Consider the following 23,760-nt stretch of genomic DNA (forward strand, 5'->3'; position numbering starts at 1 on the left):
CCTTGATGTTAAATTAGGCCGCTCACGGTTGGCCTTCACGGAGGAGAGATGTCAGTCTGTGGTTATATTGGGTTACAAAAACATGAGAGTTGCCATGTACGGGTCAATTTAATGCGCACGGGCGGTCACACAGCCACATGTGAGTCACGGGGCTGTGGATCTCCGGTGCTCCTCGGGGGACCCATCCCACCACAGCTCCAACGGCCGGGCCCACTTGGAGCTGCGGCGCGGACAGGAGCCCCTCCGACAGAAAGTCAAGCCGGCACTGTAGGGGCTTGTAATTAGCAATTAGCGGGCGGGTCCAAGTTTTGCTTTGGTCCAGGCCAAACCCACAAAATGTTCTACTAGTTTATAACACCGCCGCCTGAGCGGGGCTCTGGAGGACGAGGTGAAAGCTGCTGAGGTAGGGAGTGGATTTATGAGAAGACGGCAAAGAGTGAATGGACCCCCACTGCGCATGGCACTCCTTGCAGTGCCATGCAAAAATATTCAGAAAAGTTTTTATTTATTTATTTTTTATTTTTTTAAATCCTTCACACCAAAATTTGTGTGTATTTCATTAGGATTTTGTATGATAGTGCAACAAAAAGAAAAAAATGCTGACCAAATGTGAAGAGGAAGGAAAGCAATGCACAACTTTCAAAATGCTTCACAAATCAAACTTCAGAACCAATCATGTCTATAAGTATTATGAAGATTTTCTCTACCAACTTTGTATATACTGAAGCCAAATTCAAACTCTGTCCGACAGGATGGAAATTGTCTGTGAAGAGCCATTTTTCAGGTTTAGCCACAGATTCGGTCTGGACTTTGACTGGACCATTCCACCACACTAATATGCTTGGATCTAAAATATCTGGCGCTCTAAAGCTGTCCTGTTGAGAAGCTGGGTGTCTCTGCAGCTCCTTATCTTTCAGCATAAAACATATTTGTATGGCTAACTTAATTTCCATTAAATGGATCGACTTGTTTAAGTAGTGCAATTGTATCACTGTTAAACAAGTTAAACTAAATTTGTGTTCATCCTAATCAACTAAAGTAAATTAATTGGATTAGGTCAATTATATTAAATTGGGCTATAGTGAATAGTAAAACTTAAATTAAGTTGAACCGACACAAGTGCTTTGAATCCTTTCAATGATTTTTTTAATGTTAATCATAAGAGTTTTTTTTTTTAGTGAGCTAACTTCAACCCTCTGGCCTGCTTCTCTCTTCGATGTTCTGCCTTGGTTTCCAGCTGTGCCATATGGTTTCTATTTTCAGATGTTGTAGTGAACCAAGCTTGGATTACCGTTTTATCACCTTAAGCCTGGAACTTCACCACAACCTCAACCCGGACCTGTCGGCTGTGTTCCTTGCTCTTCACAATGCCATTTGTTCACCAGTATTCTCCAACGAGCCTCGAACTCTTTCACAGAACAGCTGGATCTATACAGAGACTCGCATACAAAGTGGCTGGATTGTGAAGGGAATTGGTTGTACTTGATTTTGTTGGAGGAAAGATGGTGAATGCAAAAGCAGCTTTGTTATTTTTATCTTTAAAGAGGCAAGCACGTAGAATCATTTTATAGTACAAGCAAGTAACCAGTTACAAAAATGCTGCAAATATCAAATATGACATCAGAAATTTGACTTAGTAATTTAACGCCTTTAAATTGGGCTTCTGTCTCTAAGAAACTCCTGCTCTTTCTGAAACTCCGCCTCCAGGAAGTCACCACATCGCTGACACTTGAACAATGTTTTTACCAGCTTTGCAATGACAAGTAGCTCATATAACGAGCACAGATGTGCAGTTCCAGCAGGAGTTTGCTAATTGCTGCTGGCTAGTCTGAAGGAGCAGAGTTGAAGAGTCAGAGGATAGGGCTGCTGTGTGAGACAGAAGCTTGGAAACTAGACTGCAACTCCAAGGAGGAGCTGTGCCTTAAAAGCGGGGCTAGGTCCAACTAAGCATTTTTGGTTGCCACGAGAGATTTAAAGTATTTAGAAATAAAGTATTTCTCAAGCATTCATGAAAGAACCAAAACAACACTTCAGGTATGTTTTTTGATGATGTAAAGTTTTTTTTTTAAATAATACTGCCCCTTTAAAACAAACATAATCTATCATTTTACTTCTGCATGACCCACATCATAAATTTCCAATAAAATACACTGAAATTTGTGACACTGAACATGCAAGTGGACACTTTAAAAGCAGGCGGAAGTGATTCAAGGCAAACATAGAAAAAAAATGTCTGTATTGGCCGATCAGTTTTACATTCATCCATGCAAACTTGCTTTCAGCCACATGAACACATGCACGTCTTCGTCGGCACTCCCCCGCCTCACGTGGCTCAGCCGAGGGGAGAAAAAAAAAACCCCCAACAAAAATCCAATACCTACAGACCAGAAAGAAAAGCAGACTTTTTGCATAAAAGTGCTCTGGTCAAGCTTAGGGCCCTGTGTTTTTTTGGTAATTATTATTTATAGTCGGCACATTGATAACGCCCCAACACAAACACTGCAGGGCATCATTCATTTTGTGTGCGGTGATGTTGCCGCACCACAAATTGTTCAGACCACCGGCCAGAGCCCAGAGCCCCATAACTCAATGTCAGAGGGGAGGGGGGTCTGGTGGGGAGGAGGTGAAAAGGGGGGGACCTGTGCACTGCCGGGCTCTCATTTTAAGCATATCCCTGCTAGGAACCAAGTGCATCCTCGCGGGCCCAACGGCTCTGGACAGAAGGAACCCAGGGACTTCTGAATTTACAGTTAATAAAAGCCGCAGGCTTTTGGGCCGCAGCCTCGCACCATGTCAGAGAATTTATACTCATGACTCCCCCCTTCCACCCAGCTCCTTCTTTTACCGCTGCATCCCATCGCATGTCACTTACTTTGCCTGCTTCTGGATTATCTGTCTGCTTTGGGGTCTGCAGCCGCAGTGGAAACCTTTGCATTTCACATTAAATGCGATAGAAGCCAAAAAGATGTGCATGAAAAACAACCGCTGCAGAGAGACGCACATGTGGTGCCTGACAGTAAGAGGTGTGGGAGTAGCAATGCATTGGGCCCGATCTGGTTTACGAACATAATCTGGTCACTTTGGTCCTATAAGTGGTAAATGTGAAGGTGTTTGCATCGATAAAGCTGCACATAGCAACAATGTTAAACCTATTAAAGTTAATTCAATTGTTGTTGTTTCTAAAGCAATTTAATACGCACACTTTATGGGATTTCAGTTCACAAATTATTATACAGATGGTGGTCACTTTAAAAATATATATATATATATATATATTTTTTTTTTAAACAATATACCAGAATGGAATTCTGGAGAATTTGCATGCACAGCTGCATTTCCTCTTTGCTGAAACCACTGGAATACAAGAAATGTGAAACTATGCGAAGGAGCTCTCCATGCCTACAACTGCGACTTGGCCTCCCACCCTGACGGCTCCCATCGCTGCATTTGATTAGAGCCCCACAATGCCCCATTATCAGGAACAGGACTTGACTTGAACATGTGTTATTTCTATCTCAGTTTTAATAGAAAAGTGTTCATCCAGCACCGCAACCATAAAACGCTGCAGAATGTCAGACTTTATCATGCAACCATTGTCAAGTTACACTCACTCACAGGGCTTGCTGAGGGTTGTTACCGTTTAACCATTTACCCGGACAGAGGACGCCACCTACAGTTGTGGCTGTGACAATGCAGCGACTAAAATGGGAAAGCAGCAACACTCCAGAAAGATGACGTTTTGAGCTTAAGTGATTGATCATGTAAAATACTGAAAGAGAAAACTTTGTTTTCCAACTTTAAGTCTTAAGATAGGATTCTTTCCAGACACATAATTTCTCCATAAACTCCAATAATTTAAAGCGACAGTCACTGGTAACTAAGTGATTTTTTTAAAACTTGGATTTAAAGTGTTTAATATGTTATATGTCATCCATGTTTTATTGGTTATTCTTATAAAAATGTATAAAAAGTCTTACTACTGCAGTAGCATAATCAAAAATGTTCAAACTTTACATTGAGTACATTTTGTCATTAAAACAATAATTATTTTAAAAAGTAATAAAAACACTGTAATTATTGGCACCACTAACAACTCCACTAAAAATAATTATTTGAACTAGGAGAGATGGCATGAAAGACAGACTTCTTCAGAATTGAATTAAGATGGATGTGATGACGGCACAAAACAGGAAACGCTCCAAGGTTTACAACTAACCAATAGCTTACAGGAAGTTAGCAAGTGTAGCAACCACCTAATATTCATTTAAGGTTTAATCCTACGTTGTATGTTCCAAAACATTCCCTAGGATTTCGTCTTTACACTGGGAAATCCCAGAGTAAAGAAGAGTTTACATTTTCAAGAGAGTACGTGCAGAAACTGACGTTAACCTTCAGTAATGCTAACTGTGCTACTCATGCTAGAAGCTAACATTTGATGCTAAAGACAATTTAAAACGTCAAATTTGTCCTTCTTTCACGATTCTAATCAATTTCTTACATTAGTGACACTCACGCACACAGTCGGACGTCACTTCTGCTCCAGGTAGGCCTCATTGCTGCGAAGTTTTGGATTTGAAAATGTGGAAAATGTTTCGCCGCCCGGAGCGGTGGGGCAGGTCGGAGACTACATATGATATAAAATGGGAAATTTACCAGAAGATATTATTATGGGAACACGACGGGAAAGAGAGGTTAGATATGGTAGTTTCCCGACCAAAAACTGGAGACTTCACAGGTTGGCAGGTCTGTCACAATAAGCAATAAATCAATTAATCACATGATAAAGTGAGCTCAATAATTTCCATTTGCACAATTTATCGTCTCTCTCTTTTTTTTTTTTTTAAATCTTTCTGCCAAAAAACTGGATGACAAAAGTCTAAAGTGCTTTGTTCTCAACCAGCCCCTTTCTTGAGCGACAATTTTGTTTATACATAGGCTTCATATTTTTATTTTTTGCTTCTGGTGTTCTATTCATTTATTTTGGAAATTTAAAGTGTCTTCCAGTTCCAGTGTTAAATGTTCAATAAAGTTTATTGATCTTTGAGAATGTGTTCTTGGGTTTCTATGCCATTACTGTTACAACACTTGAAAATGGCCTCAAAACAACAATTATTATTGTTTATAGCTTCTGAGAAAATGTATCATTCCTGATATAATTGTTATTGTGACAGACCTAGCTCCAAGTATGACCAAGTAATAAAATATTCTGTGAGATATAGTTTAATATGAATTTATTTAAGACTTTTTACACCTTGTTGCTAGGGGTGCCAATAATTGTAGAGTTGGCCTGTATCTTGAAGAATATACATCTACATCGTATCATCAATATTATGTGAAACATTCCTTTTCTAATAGTAAACTAATGTGTTTAATCCTCAACAAGTCCTGTGTTTACTCCTGTAAGGGGTTGTATGGTACTTTGGGCTCCTCCTGGGTGACAAACACCAGAATCTTAGCCAGGTAAATGGAGACCGTGCTGTAGCGGCGCAGCTTCATCTCCAAGTCCAGCTTGAAGTCCTGCGGCTTGTCGATGAGCCTTCCCACCGACATCACGCCGCCGGTGGGCGTGCGCTCGGCCTTGAAGAACCCCCCCTCGTTGCCGGCCGTGAGCGCCACCTGGATGTCATCGCCAGGCATCGTGTGGGAGGGGCCCATGCGGAAGATATTGGTGAAGACGGGAATGTTGGTGGGGAACGTGAGGTAGTAGTAGGTTATTCTCAGGGGCAAGATCGGGCAAACGACAGTGTCGTTGCAAAGCAAGCGTTCGCATCGACTGCAAGATCAGAGGAGAGGGAGGGGAGAAGGGGTTTCATTTTTAATAACCATGCGTTGCATGCAGTAAATGAAAACATGAATTTTAACAGGGTAACGTCGGTTATGGTGTCGTCTGAGAGAACATGCTAGAGGTTCTTCAAACTGTTGTTTTTACACAATGCTACTTAGTCAGAAAAGTGACAAAAATGGAAGGTAGAAAAATATGAATGTGCATTTCATCATCTATCTCGACAAGAGAGAACATGCTACAGTCAAATGGATTCTACAATCATTCCAACATGAAGCAGACTGAGCATGCAGGACAATGATTTACACTTATGAATATGGACCAAATTTTAAAAAACAAACAAAAGAATGTCTTTAGGCCTAATTTGAGCACTGTGTGATCCACATAAGACCTGCTAATATTAACTTTGTGACAAGATGAGGGCAGAAACAATTAATAGATTAATCGTGATTAATTCAAATAAACATCATCCAAATAAGTGATCGATTAACCGCTAACTGGAGATAGACTCAAAAAAGGATATTTGCTGAAAGACCAACATATTAAGAGCAGCAATTAACCCAAAACTGTACAAAAATATAACCTTTTGCATTTAAGAAAAAAAGGCTTATGTGCTGAAATGAAAATCTGCAGAAAATTTCAATTTTTAAAAATCTGATTAATCGTCAGAGATTATTAGAAGAATAAACAATTACAAAAGTAATCATTCAGATACTCACGTCTGTCCAACACGCCTGTAGTTGTTGGGACAGTCGAAGGACAGGCACCTGTACCCGCCCTGGATGTTGAAGCAGCTCTCGTTTTCCGTGCATGTGTGTATTCCCGTTACACATTCGTCAACATCTGGATTGGGGAAAAAATAGTGTTTAGAGAAAAAAAAACAAAAAAAACACACACATTCGCAAATATAATCTGCAACGAACAAAATTCAGCAATGACCAGAATCGACGGCGCTGCTTACCCTGGCAGCTGCGCCCGTTCACTGCTAACGTGTAGCCGTTGGCAGGGCAGGAGCAGTGGAAGCTTCCCGGTGAGTTGTGGCAGCGATAGGAACAAATATGGCCGCCAGTGGGAAGGGCGCATTCATCAATATCTGCGTGGATGAACAAACACCCATCGAAACAAGTCAAAACAGGGCAAACATTTATGTAAATATAAATATTTATTCATTTTGTCAAAGCATATTCAGAAGGCGAGAGCAAGGTCTTTCATTTTACCTTCACATGTCATGGCGTCTATGTCATTGAGCTGGTAGCCACGGCGACAGTAACACTGGTAGGATCCGTACACGTTGGCACATTCCTGGCTGCACGGGTTGCTCTCACACTCATTCACGTCTACAAAGGAGGAAACATGGTTCTAAACGAAAGCATTCATCCTTATAAAATAAATGTAACTGTAGATCTGAGAACTTTTAATTATTGATTATTTACTTCCTGTTTTCCTAAGGTTATAAATTTGACAGGACAAACAGTCCCATCTCCCCAAACTACTCCATAGTAACCGTCTCCGTTATTATGGAGATGGTCATCCATAGTAACCATTAGATGCATCCTACAGTTTGTGCCAACATTTTGTTTGAGAGCAAAATACCAGGGGAAAGTACTTTCTGTGTGGACTTGGCTAAACTCCACCTGTACTTTACCTCTAAAAGTACCAATGTGGAACAGCGTGCTCTGGTTGGTTGAGTGTGAAATTGAGTTTTTTATCAGTAACACACATTGTCATGTCACGAAGGATGAATGTGTAGTAAAGCACCTTGTGCCCTTTCTAAAACCTGGTGTCAGGCAGATGACACCATGTTTATTGTCCACCATATTGTCAGGGAGCCTTATTTTCTCATTTGAAGTGTCACAATGTTGTGACTTAAGGTGTAAGTCTTAAGGTGTATCAATTCACTTTTAGAATTAATAATTGACAATTAAAACAAAACTTTAATATGATGAATATTTTCCCACCATCGCAGTTCCGGCCGTCCCTGGCCAGTTGGAAGCCTGTGGTGCAGCTACACTTGTAGGACCCAGGGGTGTTGTCACATTTGTGACCGCATAGTCGTCCAGGGTAGTGCCTGCACTCATTAATATCTAAAATAAATAAAAAAATAGAAAACAGATTATAATAGAAAGTATAAGAAAGAAGATAAATGAAGTATTCTTTACAGATCTAGTAAGAGCTTATACCTTCACAGAGCCGGGTGATGCTGTTAAAGTTGTACCCGGTTTCACACTCGCAGCGGTACGATCCCAGCTGGTTGATGCAAGCGTGGCCTGAGCAGACCTGCTCGGCTCCTTTGCACTCATCGATATCTGCAGGGATGTGCACACAAACTCAGAGGAGCAAAAGCCACACTCGGTTGCCGCCTAAGCGAGGCGCAGTTTCGCTGTCATACCGACGCAGCGCGTGCCCTCTTCGTTGAGGTGGTATCCCCGACCGCAGTTCACAGAGTTCCTCTGGCAGATGAAGGAACCGACCGTGTTCACGCAGATCTGCCCTCGGTGGCACGGACTCGACTGGGAGACACATTCGTTGATGTCTGGAAACATGAACACAGAGCTAATTTAGGCTGTCGTTTACTTTTCCTCAACAAATATCGTAGAAGTCTTAAATGGCGGCTGGCAACATTAACAAGGTTAACAGATTTTCGTACGTAAATGCTCAGCTAGCTCAACTGGATCATTTCTGACACTTCTGAAATCTAGTGCTTTACTGCTGTAGTAGTAGTAGTACTATTCAAAAATCTAATCTTTTACCAAACATTGAATGTTTGACATTAAGCTGTATCAGGTCACACAAGAAAACAACACTATTCAGTATAGATACTGTTACTGAAGATTACAGATGAGCTTTTTTCAGTGTCTGTGTGACTGATCTCACACACAGTGGCATGACGTCGCCTCTGCTCTCAATAAAAATGATGAAAACCTGGTCAGAGAAGAATAGAAAACATTTACTACTCAGTTATTTGAAAGAAAATCAACTTCAGTTTATATCGTCTGGCCAAAGTTTAACCAAAAGAACAGATCAAAATTTAATTCTATTCGGTGCATTTTTAACATCGTCCCTAAACAGCTAAAACACCTGAAGAAGGTCAATCATCTATTCAGACAATAAACTCCTTTCTGCACAACTACAATTGCCAACATGTGTTTTTTTTTTCTTGTTTCCTTGAAACATTTGGCCTCTATCTTCGACGGCGTATGAGAGCCATTGTAAATATAAAAAAGGGAGTAAATTTCCACCAAATAAATAGAAAAAAGTTGGACATTTCAACTTTTGGAAATTTCTGAGATTGATTTCAAAATTTCTCTGATTTTCTCGCAAATATTTGAATTTTGATGCTCAGAAATTTCCTTGTTTTTTTTTTTCTCTAGAAAATTTCTGAGATTAATCTAAAAATTTCTGTTTTCTGGCCCCGATACGCCGTCATACAACCCCTGGCAAAAAGTATGGAATCACCAGTGTTGGATGAGCAGTCATTCAGACATTTCATGCTGTAAAACAAACTCGGATCAAAAACATGACACAATATTAAGGTCGTTCCAAAGTGCAACTTGTTGGCTTTCAGGAACACTCAAAGAAATGAAGAGAAAACATTGTGGAAGTCAGTGAATGATACTTTTATTGACCAAACACAGGGAAATAAATATGGAATCACTCAATTCTGAGGAAAAAAGTATGGAATCATGAAAAACACATAAACAAAAGACCATTCAAAATACATCACTAGTATTTAGTTGCACCATCTTTGGCTTTTATAACAGCTTTTAGTCTCTGAGGCATGGACTTGATGAGGGACAAACAGTATTTGGTGCCTACTCTCTTTGATAGCAGTTGCCAGATCAGCTTTGCAGGTTGGAGCCTTCTTGTGGAACATTTTTTTCAATCTCCACCACAGGTTTTCTATTGGGTTGAGATCTGGACTATTTGCAGGCCATGACATCGACTGAATGTGTCTTTCTTCAAGGAATGCCTTCACTGTTTTTGCCCTATGGCACGATGCATTGTCATCTTGGAAAATTATTTCATCATCTCCAAACATCTGTTCAATTGAAGGGATGAGAAAACTGTCCAAAATGTCAATGTAAACTTGTGCATTGATAGAAGAATTAACCACAGTCATCTCCCCAGTGCCTTTGCCTGACATGCAGCCCCATATCATCAAGGACTGTGGAAATTTGGTTGTTTTCTTCAGGCAGGCCTCTTCATAAATCTCACTGGAACGGCACCAAACAAAAGTTCCAGCATCATCACCTTGTCCAATGCAGATTCTTGACTCATCACTGAAGACAACTTTCATCCAGTCATCCACAGTCCATGATTGCCTCTCCTTAGCCCATCGGAATCTTGTTCTTTTATGGTTAGGTGTCAATGCCGGTTTTCATTTAGCTTTCCTGTATTGAAATCCCACCTCCTTTAGGCGATTTCTTACGGTTCGGTCACATACATTGACTCCAGCTTCCTCCCATTTATGCTTCATCTGTTTAGTTGTACTTTTTTGGTTTTCAAGACAAATGACCTTTAGTTGTTTGTCTTGACGCTTTAATGTCTTTCTTGGTCTACCAGTACGCTTGGCTTTAACAACCATTCCATGCTGTTTGTGTTTGGACCATATCTTGGATACAGCTGACTGTGAACAGCCCACATCTTTAGCAACCATGCGTGAAGGGTTACCTTCTTCAAGAAGTTTCACAATCCTCTCTTTTGTTTCAAGGGACATTTCTCTTGTTGGAGTCATGGTTCTCGCCACTCCACTTCGTCCAGCAGCCCTCCAAGGTGTCATGACTGCAGGTGTTTTGAACTGCACACTAACGGGCACATCTAATCTGGGGCAGGTGTCCATTTAGGGAAAGGAAATAGACTGGGTGTGTCCTTTTTTCTACCTCCAATTTGAGTGATTCCATACTTTTTTCCTCAGAATTGAGTGATTCCATATTTATTTCCCTGTGTTTGGTCAATAAAAGTATCATTCACTGACTTCCACAATGTTTTCTCTTCATTTCTTTGAGTGTTCCTGAAAGCCAACAAGTTGCACTTTGGAATGACCTTAATATTGTATCATGTTTTTGATCCGAGTTTGTTTTACAGCATGAAATGTCTGAATGACTGCTCATCCAACACTGGTGATTCCATACTTTTTGCCAGGGGTTGTACTATCCAAAAGCTCTGCAGAAAAAAAAAAAAGTCCTTCACGAAACAATGATCTCACCGATGCAGCTTCCGAGCGCGTCCTGGATGAAGCCCGAGCCGCAGGTGTTCTTCGGGGCACAGCGGAACGACCCCTGGGTGTTTTGACATGTGAACTGTTCACCGCAGTTGTGGATCCCCGTCTCACACTCATCTATGTCTGTATGCAGTCAAAACAGAAACGCTAACTTACACATCGCACGTGAGGACCAGCTAAAAAAAGAAAAGAAAAAAACAAACAAACAAAGAGGACGCATGCAGCCGACCTTTGCAGTCGTTGTTTTCGGTGAGCTCGTAGCCGGTCCCGCAGCTGACCTCTCTCATGCAGCGGAACGAACCCTCGGTGTTGATGCAACGCTCTCCCCCCCGGCAGTTGCTGGATCCCAGCAGGCACTCGTTGATGTCTGAGGAACCAGGAGGACACGCACCTCTTTATGCCGCCGCTTCCTGACAGGACAGCGCTCCTCGATCGCCTCCCGTTTTCATTTTCAACATTAATTGACAGGATCATTTACCCTCGCAGCTCCTCCCGTCCGGTTTGAGTTTGTAGCCCTTCGTGCAGGCGCAGGAGTCACTCCCGACACAGACGTGGTCACATTTCCCTGAGAAACAACGCAGACCAGGAAGGATTGTGTCGAAGCCTGATCGCCTCTAGATAGGGAATCACATCTGTTTGGTTTTCACAAACTTTACCTTTGCATGGATCAACTCCCACTGCTACGACAGAGCTGCTGTCCTGATTGGGTACTGCACGACACACAGAGCGTAAATAAACCCTGAACATATTCATTAAATACAAATGGCACCTTTAACCTGCGGTATGAGACGGTAGATCCATATTGATAATAAATGACATCCTAAAACATGTTTCAAACTCAAGGTCTGAGGGCCAAATACGGCCCAGAACAGCTTCTTCTCAGTACAGTTTTTTTTCCGAGATTGTGGCAATTCACTCAAAATCAACAAATTTCCACACTTTTTGGCACTAATGCTTAACTGTGAGTTTACTGCAGAAATGGTCAAAAATATTGGGTCTAAGTGATGCTACCTTAGACCCAATGTTGGGTCCAAGTTAGCATACCGCATAAAATACCAGGCGGTGGTATTTCCCACTTCTACTACACAACTGCCAAGGCCTTTCTTGATGTCAAGTCATAGTCTGAACGATGCGGCGAGTGACAGAATGTCACATTTACCTCCCATACATAAGTGCAAATATCTCAATATTTCTTGTGAGAATTAGCACCACAAAATGTGTTATTCTGATTGCAAAAAAACGCAAAATCCCAGAGGAACTGATCAGTGATAAAGATGTTCAATATTGTTCAATTTTAAGTAGCACTTATTGAATGCAGACACAGTGATTTATATTGACAGTTTTTTAATGAGTTTTATCAATAAAAACTCATTAAAATGAGTTTTATCAATAAAAACTCATTAAAATGAGTTTTATCAATAAAAACTAATTAAAAAAACTCACTTTCATAAAGATAAGAAGCTTGACAGTGCTTGCCTAAAAAACAAAACTGTTTACTCATTTATGGAAGCTAAAAAGAGAAGGATTTTATGTGACAGACCAACAGGAAGTCGTGCATTACGTTTTGGGTTGTTGAACCTCTACGGCAGTCTTTTGTCACGATTTTATGTCTTCCCATAGACTACAATTCACTGTAACATGAATTACAGTTAATGCATGTGACAGTGAGGCTGGTGTGTTCATGGTGTCATGCAGTGTTAGTTTGCCACCATGTATAATATATGGAATGAAAGCCTGAAAATTCGGTTTCGGTCTCGTCTAGCCACACGTTGCTTCCGTTACGCAAGTGATACTTTAACGCATGTCTTTGAATCCTGCAGTGGGTTCAAGAAAATCAATTTATCTGCATGTATGCAAAAATTTATTGTTATATCAGCAGCACTGTTTTCTAAATCAGCTGTAAGGAATATGTTTAGGAAACAAACTTATCTCACTGATTTGCTTTAACTTAATTCCATTTTTATTTATTTCCTAGCATGCTACTAAGCAGGATAACAATTTTAATAATTTCAGCAGGATAAGAATTTCAATCGGTGCTTTTATAATCCTTTTAATTTACCAATGAAACAAGCATGGAATTATTCTTTCGGAAAGCATGTGCACTCATAACCTAAGGTTTGCCAGTCATTCCTTTTTTGTGACAATTTACATTATTCTTACAATCCCCAAAAAGCTTGATTTGTCATCTTAAAGTGTTCACTTTGTATAGAAAATATTTTTTATTCATTTCTGTCCTTAAAATTGTTGTCTTCTAATATTAGCAAGGGTTAACTTCAAGGAAAAGCAACCCAAAAACACTATTGTATAGCACCTGTAAAATAAATACATACGTTGAAGTCACAAAACGCACAAACAACCTAAGGTTTTAGCATTTTTTTCCCCTTTTGTTGCACTTGCGTGACAATGAGAATATTTGTCCACCAGGTGGCACAATGTCACCACTCAGACCATTTTGAATAGATTTCTTCTATTCTTTTGTTTTCCTTCTCCTAGTTTGTTTTCACCCTTCAACCGCATGATTCAAGAGTTTGTACCTACATTCAGACTGTCCCAGTGCTGCTGTCTGGTTGTCTGAGGCTCCGTCCATGCAGCAGGCCCGGGACACCAGGCTGCACTGGTAGCCCACGGACAGGTTGTGGTCGCAGGGTATGTTCAGCCCCTGAGCTTCTTTCCCCAGAAGACAACAGTCGCAGCACATCTGTGCAAAACGGAACAGAAAAATAAAGAGAGAAAGAAAAAATGATTCACAAGTCAATCACGTAATTCTACAAAAAAAAAAAAAAAAAAAAAAAAACAGATTATCAGGAGTCCATGTTCCAGGACAGTGGTTTCCAAACATTTTCTGCGCCCCCCCATGGATTACAAATGGCTGTCTGGTTGAAACGACGTGTGTGTGTGTGTGTGTGTGTGTGGGAGGGGGCATCGACTTTTTTGGGGGCAAAATGAATGTACGTAGCTGAAAATAGACACCAACATCGGTAGCCTACAAGGTACTTGTTAAGCTTAAGGTTTTGTATTGATATTAGCTAGTCATCTTTTAGCTAACATTGCCTGCATCCAACAGCTTTACTCAACTCAGTCGGTTAGTTTGGAGGGAAAAACTGTGAAAAGTTCTTTGCGTTTTGCTGGTTTGCTGCCGTGACTCTAACACAAACCTACGTAGCTCCGCCCAGCAGCAGCAGGTCTCCTTCACAGGTGGAAACCCAGCGCGAGCGTCGTAGCGCTCATGTTGCGTTTAAAGGCAGCTCGTAAAAACAGGTTACAACATGTTAACAACGGATTAAACAGTTTTAACTGCTGATAAAAGTGACAGAGGACACAAATATGGGAAGTGTGGAAGCCTCTACTGTATCAAATTTACATAGGAATAACAGAGAGTTGGCCATTCTAAGGTAAAAACCCAGCGCATACAGTGTTCATGTTTTGTTTTGTTTTTTTCATTCAGACGGCTTCCAACCCCCCCCCCCCCCCTGCAATGACACGGCGCCCCCTCCCCCCCCCCCCCCCTAGGGGGCGCGCCCCACAGTTTGGGAACCTCTGTTCCAGGAGAAGAAAGCCGAGGAATGAAAACAGGAAAGGGATAGACTGGAGGTTGTTGAAGTGTGACCCAGGGACAGCCTGTTTAGACTTTGATTAAATTTGTTTAAACTCTTTCGGATGGCCAGATAGAAGAGCTCAAAACGGACAGATACACCAGCTGACATGCTTCAGAAAGACAAACATCCTGGACAGGAAGTCGGTAAGAAAAACAAGAAGACAATGATGAGATGATATCATCCCCCTCTGGCTGATGCGTTCTCAGTCTATCACTGTGACAATCTGTCAGGAAGAAGAGTGATCGCTCAATCAGTTCAGACCGGAGATTCTGAAGAAACTGCAACCAGAAAACCCCCCAGAAGTTAACAGTTTACTTTAAATTTCCCTTAATCATGAGTATTCCCTTAGGTAAAGCCTTGTGACGGACTAGCAACCTGTCCTGATGTCTCACCCAACGACCTCTGGAGATAAGCACCAGTGACCCCAGAACAACAACCGGGTATAAACAATGAATGTTCCCTTAAGTTATCAAACAAATTTTTTCACAAGCTTGTTTCAAGTCAAGAAGAACAAAAAGGGCTTTCCAGTCGCACAAAATTTATAGCCGTGAGGCATTGTTACAACACAGATGTAATCAGCCAAATTTTTATGACTTTGTACTGTTGGCCAATTGCTTGTTGGTGAAATACCGATTCATCTGGCAGTGTTATGTGTGCGTGTCATTGATGCAATTCTCACTTCAAAAGTGAGCAAGTTTGGATTGCCTCAATTCTTGAAGTCGATCTAAAATGTCCGTATCTGGTCTCGGAGTGAAGCAGGTGACAAACTGTGCGTCAAAAACCCAACTTTAGATTATCTCATCACATCGGTGCAGGGAGAAAGCGTTACCTATTACCCAGATCGCCCTCTGTTATCCACAACATCTGGGGAGCATTTTAGGTGCAAGCCTGAACCTCGCGGGCGATCAAGCAAAGACAAGTCGTTCTGCTGACAACTATCTCAGGAGTAAACGTCCAAACCTGCACTTTAGAGGATTTTTTTTTCTTCTTTTTCTCTCCAGATGTGTTGATGGGTGAAATGTTGTGACAACAGAATGGGTAAGTTTGGGTTTGAGTGTGGCGGTGGCGAATGCAGAAGAGCTAAACAATGGTTGGCTGCGAGCCTGCGAACAGATCTGGAGTCAGATCTGAATTTATAATCCATCTGACAGCAGCAAACTCAGATCCTCCCCGGAGTGGCATGCCACGTCTTGCACATGCAGACGATACAAAAAGAGAAAGACTATTGTTTGATATCTGCTTATAACAAAAATAAGCTAAATACATGTTCAGAGAATAAAAAAATCAAATTCCAGCCCTTAAAGTGCCAATATTATTATTATTTTTTTTGCACATTTCATATCACAATCAAGTAAGTTGTTATAAAAATGCTGTGAAAATCAAACATGTCTTAAAAGAAATTTGACTTTGGAATTTAACACCTTGAAATCCGGCCTCTGTCTCTTTAAGAAAGTCCTACTCACTCCAACACTCCACCTTCAGGAAGTCATCACGACATGGATCCTCTGTTAACCCGTTTAAAGCGTTTTTACCAGCGTTGCACTGAGAAGCAGCTCCAATAGTGAGCTCAGTTCCACCAGATGTTTGCTAATTGCTGCTGGCTAGTCTGAAGGAGCTGAGTGGGGAAATTGTCAGAGGGGGCCGCTCTGTGAGGTGAATGAAAAATCGTATTCAGAGACTTGGAAAAACTAAGCGCACCATTAGTAGTTTTTCAGTAAATGAATGTGAAGTAAACAGGTGCATTGTTGGCAGTTTTGCTTCTCTGGAGCATCAAGAGAAAACACAACAACTCCAGAGTTTACTTGAACTTTTGCACATTTTGTCGCATTACGCTTGCACACCTCAATGTATTTTATTTGGATTTTCATGTAACAGACCAAAACCCAGCCCCAACTAATATTAAAGATGAAGGATCAAAACGCACAGCATTTTGGGATATATCTTTACCTGCTCTGTACGTCTACAGCAACACGTTTGGTTCATTCTTACACTTAAGGTCAATCAGAATGGATTGAGAACATCACTTTTCAAGTCTTGCCACAGATTCTCGTTCTTGTTTTATTTGCACCGTACTGATATTCTCCGGATTATGAGGTATAATTTGTAAATCTTAAGGCATTTAGTTCCACATGCAATATGAACACACCTTTGTTGTCTTGGTCTCGCAGGTGCCGGCAAGCAGAGAATCGCAGACTCCCTGGTCTTTTGCCACGTTGATGCCGGTGGAACACATGTTGTCCTCCAGCACTGACACACAGCACTGCTCCTGCGCTATCCTGCCAGAAGGAAAACCCCCCAAAAAACATACACAGAACCCCCGGGGTTTGCTTTTACAGTCAATTCTGTCAACAAACTTTATGGAGCAAGCAGCTTTTATGCAGTTGTTTCTAAAGCTAAAACATATCTTTTGGCCTCAAGTGAAGAATTTGAAATCATCAGTGTTTTTTTTTTGTTGGAATATTCTCAACACTTTGTTTTTCAGATTTACAACAGCAAAACCACAGACTGTAATGTGTTTCTACCGAACAAACACAAAGTGTATAATTGTGGAGTGGAAGACAAATGATGTAGAGTTTTTTTTTTAAATGGATCAAGACTTTTGATGCACTCATGGCAGAAAAATCAATCAATTAGTCAATCAATCAATCAAATTGGTTACAGTGACGTGAGTCAGCTAACTTGTCAGACAGAAAACTTGACTTGGATCCATAATAAATATAAATATGACATGATTAAAAATTGCCCAGTGCTCAACATATAAAACATTAAAAACCATAAAAAACAATAAAATAAAACGGATGAAAAGCTTGTAGCCTCTAATCTAGAGAAGGAACTTTTTTTCTGAAATTTCTCAGTCCAGTTAGATTCAGAAAGTAGTTCTCAAGTCTTGCCTTACTCTGTTGAATTTAAGTCTGCACTTTGACTAGGCCATTCATACACATGAATATGCCTTAATCTGAACTTTTATTACATTCTGGGACTGGCTGTGTGTATGAGGTCATCGACCTGGTTAGAGGGTGAAGTCCCACTGTTATTTTTAGGGTTGATGTCCTGTCTCAAGTGTTTTCCTCCCTCTTTTTGTTAAGAATCACCCCGTATTTAGATTTTGGCGGCTTCCTGTGAACTCCAACAAACTTCCTGTGTAGTGTTACGTGGTCCGTCTAACACATTAAATCTCGATAAAACGCTTTGACGCAGACAAAACGTGGAAAAAGTTCAAGATGTATGACTAACTTCTGCACTCCAAACAAGAATCCTATCATTAGAGAAAGCCACTCGTATATAATAAACCTGCCGATTCCTGTCAGAAAAAGGGAGGTCTGGCCACCGCTTAGGTGACTAACGGTTGCTGGGAAATGCAGTTTCATTACATCAGCAGCATCTCATGGATCAGCAAATATTAAGACATCAGTGACGTCATCCTAGAAAACTGCAAAAACTCAGTCAGTTCATACGGACGTTGTAATTACCATCAAAAGCAATATTTTGAAGAGTTTCTACAAACAATAAAAAACAGTTTGAACTCAGATTAGATTTCGTCATGTTGACCTGAGTTGTCTCACAGAAGAATTAACAGACAAACCCTGCTGGATCTTTCTCGTTGCTGTTTCCAGCAACGAAGGAAAGTATAAACTCTAAAAAAGACAGGCGCACCAGGTAGAAGTTTGGTATTACTTTTTCTGCACTTGAAGTCAGTGGGGACTTGGTGACCCAGTGTGATCTTACATGCTTTTCGGATGCGTGTAAGATCATATCTGAGAGTTTCCTCAGTTATGAGCGTTTCTGAGATATCAGGATATCCGAAAGTTTCCTGATATCTCTGAGAGTTTTATGAATTTTAAGCGGCTGCAGTGAAGGAACAGAAGCGGGAGCTCGCCACTACTTTCCCCCCCCAATAAGAAACCGTATCGTTTCTAATTTACGTCAAGCCATACTCCGCTTCTACAAAACCCATCAAGGGCCACAGCTGTTCTCCTAATATCCTTTCGTTCCTTATCGCCGATACTATTTCTTCTTTGCTTTTCTTCTTTAATATCATGTTTCACCTCCGAGGTATTCATTTGGTTTGAAACAAGCCCTCGTCTTAATCTTCTGTGACCACAAGCCCGATTGCGTCCACCTCCAGGCACACCCTCCTGCGCCGCTAATGCCTCCCCGTTTCCGATTTTCCACTCTCACTATAATTTTGAGGAATGTAAGATAAGTCACACTGGCTATGGGAAACGCATTTGCCATTCGTGTTCGCGGGAAGAGGTCTCTGGCCCTTGGAGGCCTTCAACCTGCGGCAGAACACCTTCTAGGATTACAGGGAGACCTGTTATTATCCCATCACTATTAGTGTTTCCTGCTCTCATATGAAGTGAATAATATGTTCGGAGATTTACGGGAGTAAGGTAAAGATGTTTTGAATTAGGAGAGAGAGAAATTTCCCAGCACAGGCCGAGATCCAAAAGGGGGAACTGACAGAGCGCTGACGGAAAGTGAAACTCTGTGGCAAAAGAGGTGAAGGTTTTCCCGACCCCGCTGGATTAACAAGAACTGAGTTACAGGGATCGAATGAGCGCCTCCTTACCTGCAAGTCATTGAAGAGGAAATGAGGGGGAGGGATGCACAGTCATTGTTATCATTCGCATGCTTCTGGCCGTTTTTACAGCAGTCGTCTACTGCGGTGTGCTTTTCTCCTGTGAAAAGAACAACAACAAAATAACATGCTTACCAAGGGTGGGAAACTATGAAATCCACCTTTTTGGTAGTAGTTTGACTGGAACGGGTTCAGCTCAAGCTTTCCGAAGAAGCGAGGTGTGAATGACTAACACACTGTACCTTGCACCTTGCAAATTATGAAAGGTGCTTTGTGAGGACTTTGTGGTAGGCGGCTGTAAGAACTTCTTGAAACTATGTTGCACTTTACCAAACAATTTTAGGAAAAACGTGACATAGTTGATGCAGAAGAGTTTCAAATTTTCCACACAAAGACAAGAACTTTATGTCTGCAGGGTGGGGACGCTGGGTTCGGGATGGGTTCACTACTTAAACGTGACGTTGGCTTTTTCTTTTTGGAAACTTCTGGTCATTCTTTCAGAAGGGCATTCACGAGATCAGACGCTGATGTTGGACGGGATGGACTGAGGCTAGAACTCAGAAATAAGATCCAAAATCTTGAGTTCAGACTGGAGATGATGCAGGAACCATAACACTGAATATTTGTTTCCCCTTTTCTGTCAGAACGCTCAGAGCAAACAAAAGAAAAATGTAGTTGAAGCGAACAGCCAGTATTATGTTTTTGTAGGACAGAATTTTAAGTAAGTCGGTACCAGGCCAAACAGTCCAAAACAGTTCCTACAGAGCATATCATTGTCCAAAATGTCTTGGCATGCCGAGGCTTTAAGAGTTTATTTTGCTACAACTAAAACCCCATTCCTGAAAAAACAGCCCCACACAATGCCATCGGGTAAAAGCGCTGTTTGGTTGGCAATCGCCAAACTAAGACTGGTCCATCGGCTTTCCAGACAGCTAGGCATGATTTGCCACTCCAAGAACACATTTCCATGGGTTTGGACTCTAGCAGTAGCATACTTTACACCACTGATACGTTGAAATTAAGTGTTAATGTAAAGGGTTTGGGTGAACCTAACCCATCTGAGCCTACTGTAGTCCCTTAAGCTCCTCTCAATATCATGTTATAATATAAAGGACATATAAACTTACTGACTCAAGAAAGTTGGCAACCTCTTGTTTTTGTGCTTCAGCAGTCGTCCTATCATGGTACAACACTGGAATCCATTGAGCACCAGAGATTGACCCGTTCTTAACGTTTATAGAAGAGTTTAAATCAGTCGTGTCCAAAGTGGGTCCTGGAGGGCCGGCATCCTGCATGTTTCAGTTCTCTCCCTGGTTTAACGCACCTGGATCAAATAATGGCTCATTAGAAGGTCTAAGAAGAACATTGATCTGTTATTACCAGCAGAGAGAGAACTAAAACATGCAGGACTCCCCTGTGCTAATTTCTTCCGCCGTTCTTCTAATTGAAATTGCTCTGGCTGTGGTCTACCACTTGTAGAATATTAACTACGCAAAACTATACCAGGAAAACTGGAACTCTGACTCTGGCAACATAAAACATGGGAACATCTACCACCATCAGAAAGTTTATACTTCACGATTTATACTTTTTCCGAACGGTTCAGTTCACTCCTAAACTCTCTGTGACGCAGTTACTCCTAATTGAGTCTTGATGATCATATTTGTCTGTCTACTCCAAATAAAAGAAGACCTCATCCTTCTACTTTAATATCCTTGGTAAGATTGATGAACTGCAACATCTTTTACAGTCATTAGGAAATTTTTTTTATTTTGTCTGAAGCAGAGGGATGATAAATATGTTGTTGCAGACACAAAAGAGGCTTTTGACTGGAGCGCGACCAGCTTTGTGGTGATCTGGCTGCTGATTCATGTGGATTAGAGAATGTGGAATGCCTCAGCTCTGTAAACAATCAACCGTCGCAATCACGTCAAGTACATTCACTTGCCTGTGGTTTGTGTGAACTGCCAAACGTAAAAAAAAAAAAAAAAAAAGCTTTGGCAGATAGACTTCTTCAGAAGAAGAATTTTGCCTACGGCTGGAATCAGGATTAGTATGCCAGGCTGTTTTTTTATTTTAAAAACAATAAAAAACGACTCCCAAGACGTCAAAAAAGGGGATGAAACCAACTAAGTCTGAGATGGGTTTTTATTGAGTCTTGGTAACAGAACCTTGGCTGTGGTTTTTTGAGGAGTGATTGGGAAATGCGCTGTGTGGCTGCTTTGCTTTTGTCTGGGGGTTGTCTTGGCTGCCGAGAGAGGCCTGGCAGGAGTGAGCAAGTTTAGATAGTGAGAGATTGAGCTGGGAGGACAAGTGTCTGGACCGACACCGCCTGGTTTTACAGCATTGTCTGTCTTCTTCCGCAAGAGCAGAAGAAAGTGTACAACAACCACTAAATGCAAACAGTTTTACGGAGGTACAAGTAATGGCACTCATTACAACAAATAGATTGACAAATGTAGTCCAGAGCCGGTAAGATGTTTACATACAGTCATCGTAGGCGAGGATCTTTGAATTTTGAAATCTTTTTCGAGAGAAGATTGATTCTTAAAAACAACATTGATTTTTAAAAACAACTAAATTAAATTTTTTATGACATGCTTACTGGAGCCAAGCAAGGCTTAACTTGGGGCCACTTGTTATGTTTTCCTGGAATAAGTTTGGTTTTTAAATAATCATTATTCTCTTTTTTACTAAAAATGTTGTAGCTCGTTTTATTTTGTTGTTTTTCTTGGACCTGACTATCAACATAATCCCCTAATTTTAGGAATAGTTAACGTCAGTGCTTCCCAAAAGCCTACTTTTAGCCTACAGTGTCTGTCATAAAACTCATTTTGATGTGTGTCTGCGTTGTCCTTTTATTTTTTTTTTCTTAAATACCAAATTATGTTCATGTTTCAACTGTCTGGGCCATTATGCTTATCTTCAGATAAAATGGATTTGGTTAGAATGTAAGTTTTACACTGCTGATGACTGAGAGGGTGCTGACCCAAAAAGAAAATCCTGCTCCGAAACCGACACATTCATGCTGAATTACAATTTGTAGCTGCAAGCATGAAGATGTGACAGAGCAGTCATGCAGGTTGGTGACGGGGCTGTTTTCCTGCAACAGAAGGCTCTTTTTAAATAATCATTATCCCAGTATTGACAAAAATAATCATGTTTTTTAATGTTTGCCTTAATCTTACAACCCTTTGCTTAAGTTATTCCAGTATATTTGTGGGAGTGTACGTATATATTTGAGCCTATTTGCTGTAACATTCACACTGAGTAAAAATAAAATTTATACAGAATGTGTGTTATTTCTTATTTTCTGACTGATTCAAAGAATAACATGTTATTCTATGATATTCAAAATATCAGAGGGTTTGTGATGAAGCTATTCCATCTCACCCAAGCTAAACTGAAACATCACACGTTTAGATCCACAAACACTGCCGCCTGGCATCATGGGTAACCCATCTCTACTCCGACAGGCTCAGATGTCCTGCGACCGGTTTCTCTGTTTCTATGACTCACGGTCTGTCAGGAGAAGGGCTCGATCCATTTTGGACGAAGCTGCTGGTAGCGAGGGCCATTCTGTCCATGCGGAGCAGCACGTGGCTCGCCTGAGTCTAGACGCCTCAAGTAAACACAGTCCAGCGAGCCCACTGGTGGAGCTCCGCCCAGGCAGAGTAGCTTGTCTGGAACCAGATCAGAACAGGGGACCAGATCGCTTTCCAAGCCGCACTCACAGGACTTTTAATGGGAGCTTTCTGTTTTGCCTGGATGATCATAAAAGTCTTGCACAGAGAGAAGATCGATGGTCAGCACTCACTGGCTCAATAGCTCACTTCCAAAATAATAGCGTAAGAGTGACTGTCCAAAGTAATGTCAAGCTATTGACGTCTTTTTGAGTAAAAGCTTAGAAATCAACCCATGTGCTTTAGCATCCAACACTCTACTGCTTCTGTTGTGTGTGTCAGGGGATAATCACGCCAGTCACCAGACTGTGGTTGTGATTTGAAACTTTTAAGTTTCCTCTCCAAAAAATAACCAACAATTACTTGTTAAACTATCACTGGTTAAGTTAACTGAGAAATCACTGGTCCAGTCACAAAGGAGCTGAATCTTCCTTAAGGTGTTTAGAATCACCCCCAATACAACCGTAACCGTAATAACTTGTTCATTATCAGTTTATTTAAATCAGGTATGTTCAAGTAAGGCTGAACAATAAATCTATAACAATATATATCGCGATAGATATGTGATCGATATCAATAGATAAAATGTCTGATAGAACATTCACTGAACTCCGATCCAGAGCAACAAGGCATTCTGGGAGATGAGAAAAAAGGAAAGGCTTTAGCAGCTCAACCTGTCACAGCCGGATAAGTAAAGATGGTGGCATCAACTGACTCACTCGCTCTTTTGTTGCCTAGCAACAACCTGTTGGGTAACTTGCTCAGCAGCAGTTTAAGATTTCACCGCTGTGTCTCTTAGTTGCTTAATGATAATAGTAACTGCAGTGAAAAGATGTCAAGTAACCATGAGTTAGAAAGGCTGAAGCCAGCAGGTGGTTAGATATACTTTTGAATTT

General features: G+C 41.1%; 1 protein-coding gene across 2 annotated transcripts in view; it reads right to left on the reverse strand.

The window, feature by feature from the left end:
- fbln1 (fibulin 1) overlaps positions 1-23,760 on the reverse strand; it is a 42,698-nt gene that overhangs the window by 17,453 nt on the left and 1,485 nt on the right. The window contains exons 2-15 of one of the 2 annotated variants that reach the window (XM_014986010.2): positions 19,173-19,281; positions 16,746-16,875; positions 13,542-13,701; positions 11,660-11,713; positions 11,482-11,568; positions 11,233-11,370; positions 10,989-11,126; positions 8,172-8,315; positions 7,963-8,088; positions 7,741-7,866; positions 7,000-7,119; positions 6,744-6,875; positions 6,502-6,625; positions 3,505-5,773 (exon numbers count right to left, since the gene is read on the reverse strand). In XM_014986010.2, the coding sequence (XP_014841496.1) occupies positions 5,392-5,773; positions 6,502-6,625; positions 6,744-6,875; positions 7,000-7,119; positions 7,741-7,866; positions 7,963-8,088; positions 8,172-8,315; positions 10,989-11,126; positions 11,233-11,370; positions 11,482-11,568; positions 11,660-11,713; positions 13,542-13,701; positions 16,746-16,875; positions 19,173-19,281 (1,970 nt within the window). In that variant the 3' untranslated portion in view covers positions 3,505-5,391. Of the gene's footprint in view, positions 1-3,504; positions 5,774-6,501; positions 6,626-6,743; positions 6,876-6,999; positions 7,120-7,740; positions 7,867-7,962; positions 8,089-8,171; positions 8,316-10,988; positions 11,127-11,232; positions 11,371-11,481; positions 11,569-11,659; positions 11,714-13,541; positions 13,702-16,745; positions 16,876-19,172; positions 19,282-23,760 lie in introns of those variants that run through there. The other variant, XM_014986002.2, reaches the window with a different exon arrangement.

Source organism: Poecilia mexicana, unplaced genomic scaffold (genome assembly GCF_051168715.1).
Source record: "Poecilia mexicana isolate PSO_F unplaced genomic scaffold, ASM5116871v1 scaffold_6, whole genome shotgun sequence".
NCBI classification, from domain to species: Eukaryota; Metazoa; Chordata; class Actinopteri; order Cyprinodontiformes; family Poeciliidae; genus Poecilia; species Poecilia mexicana.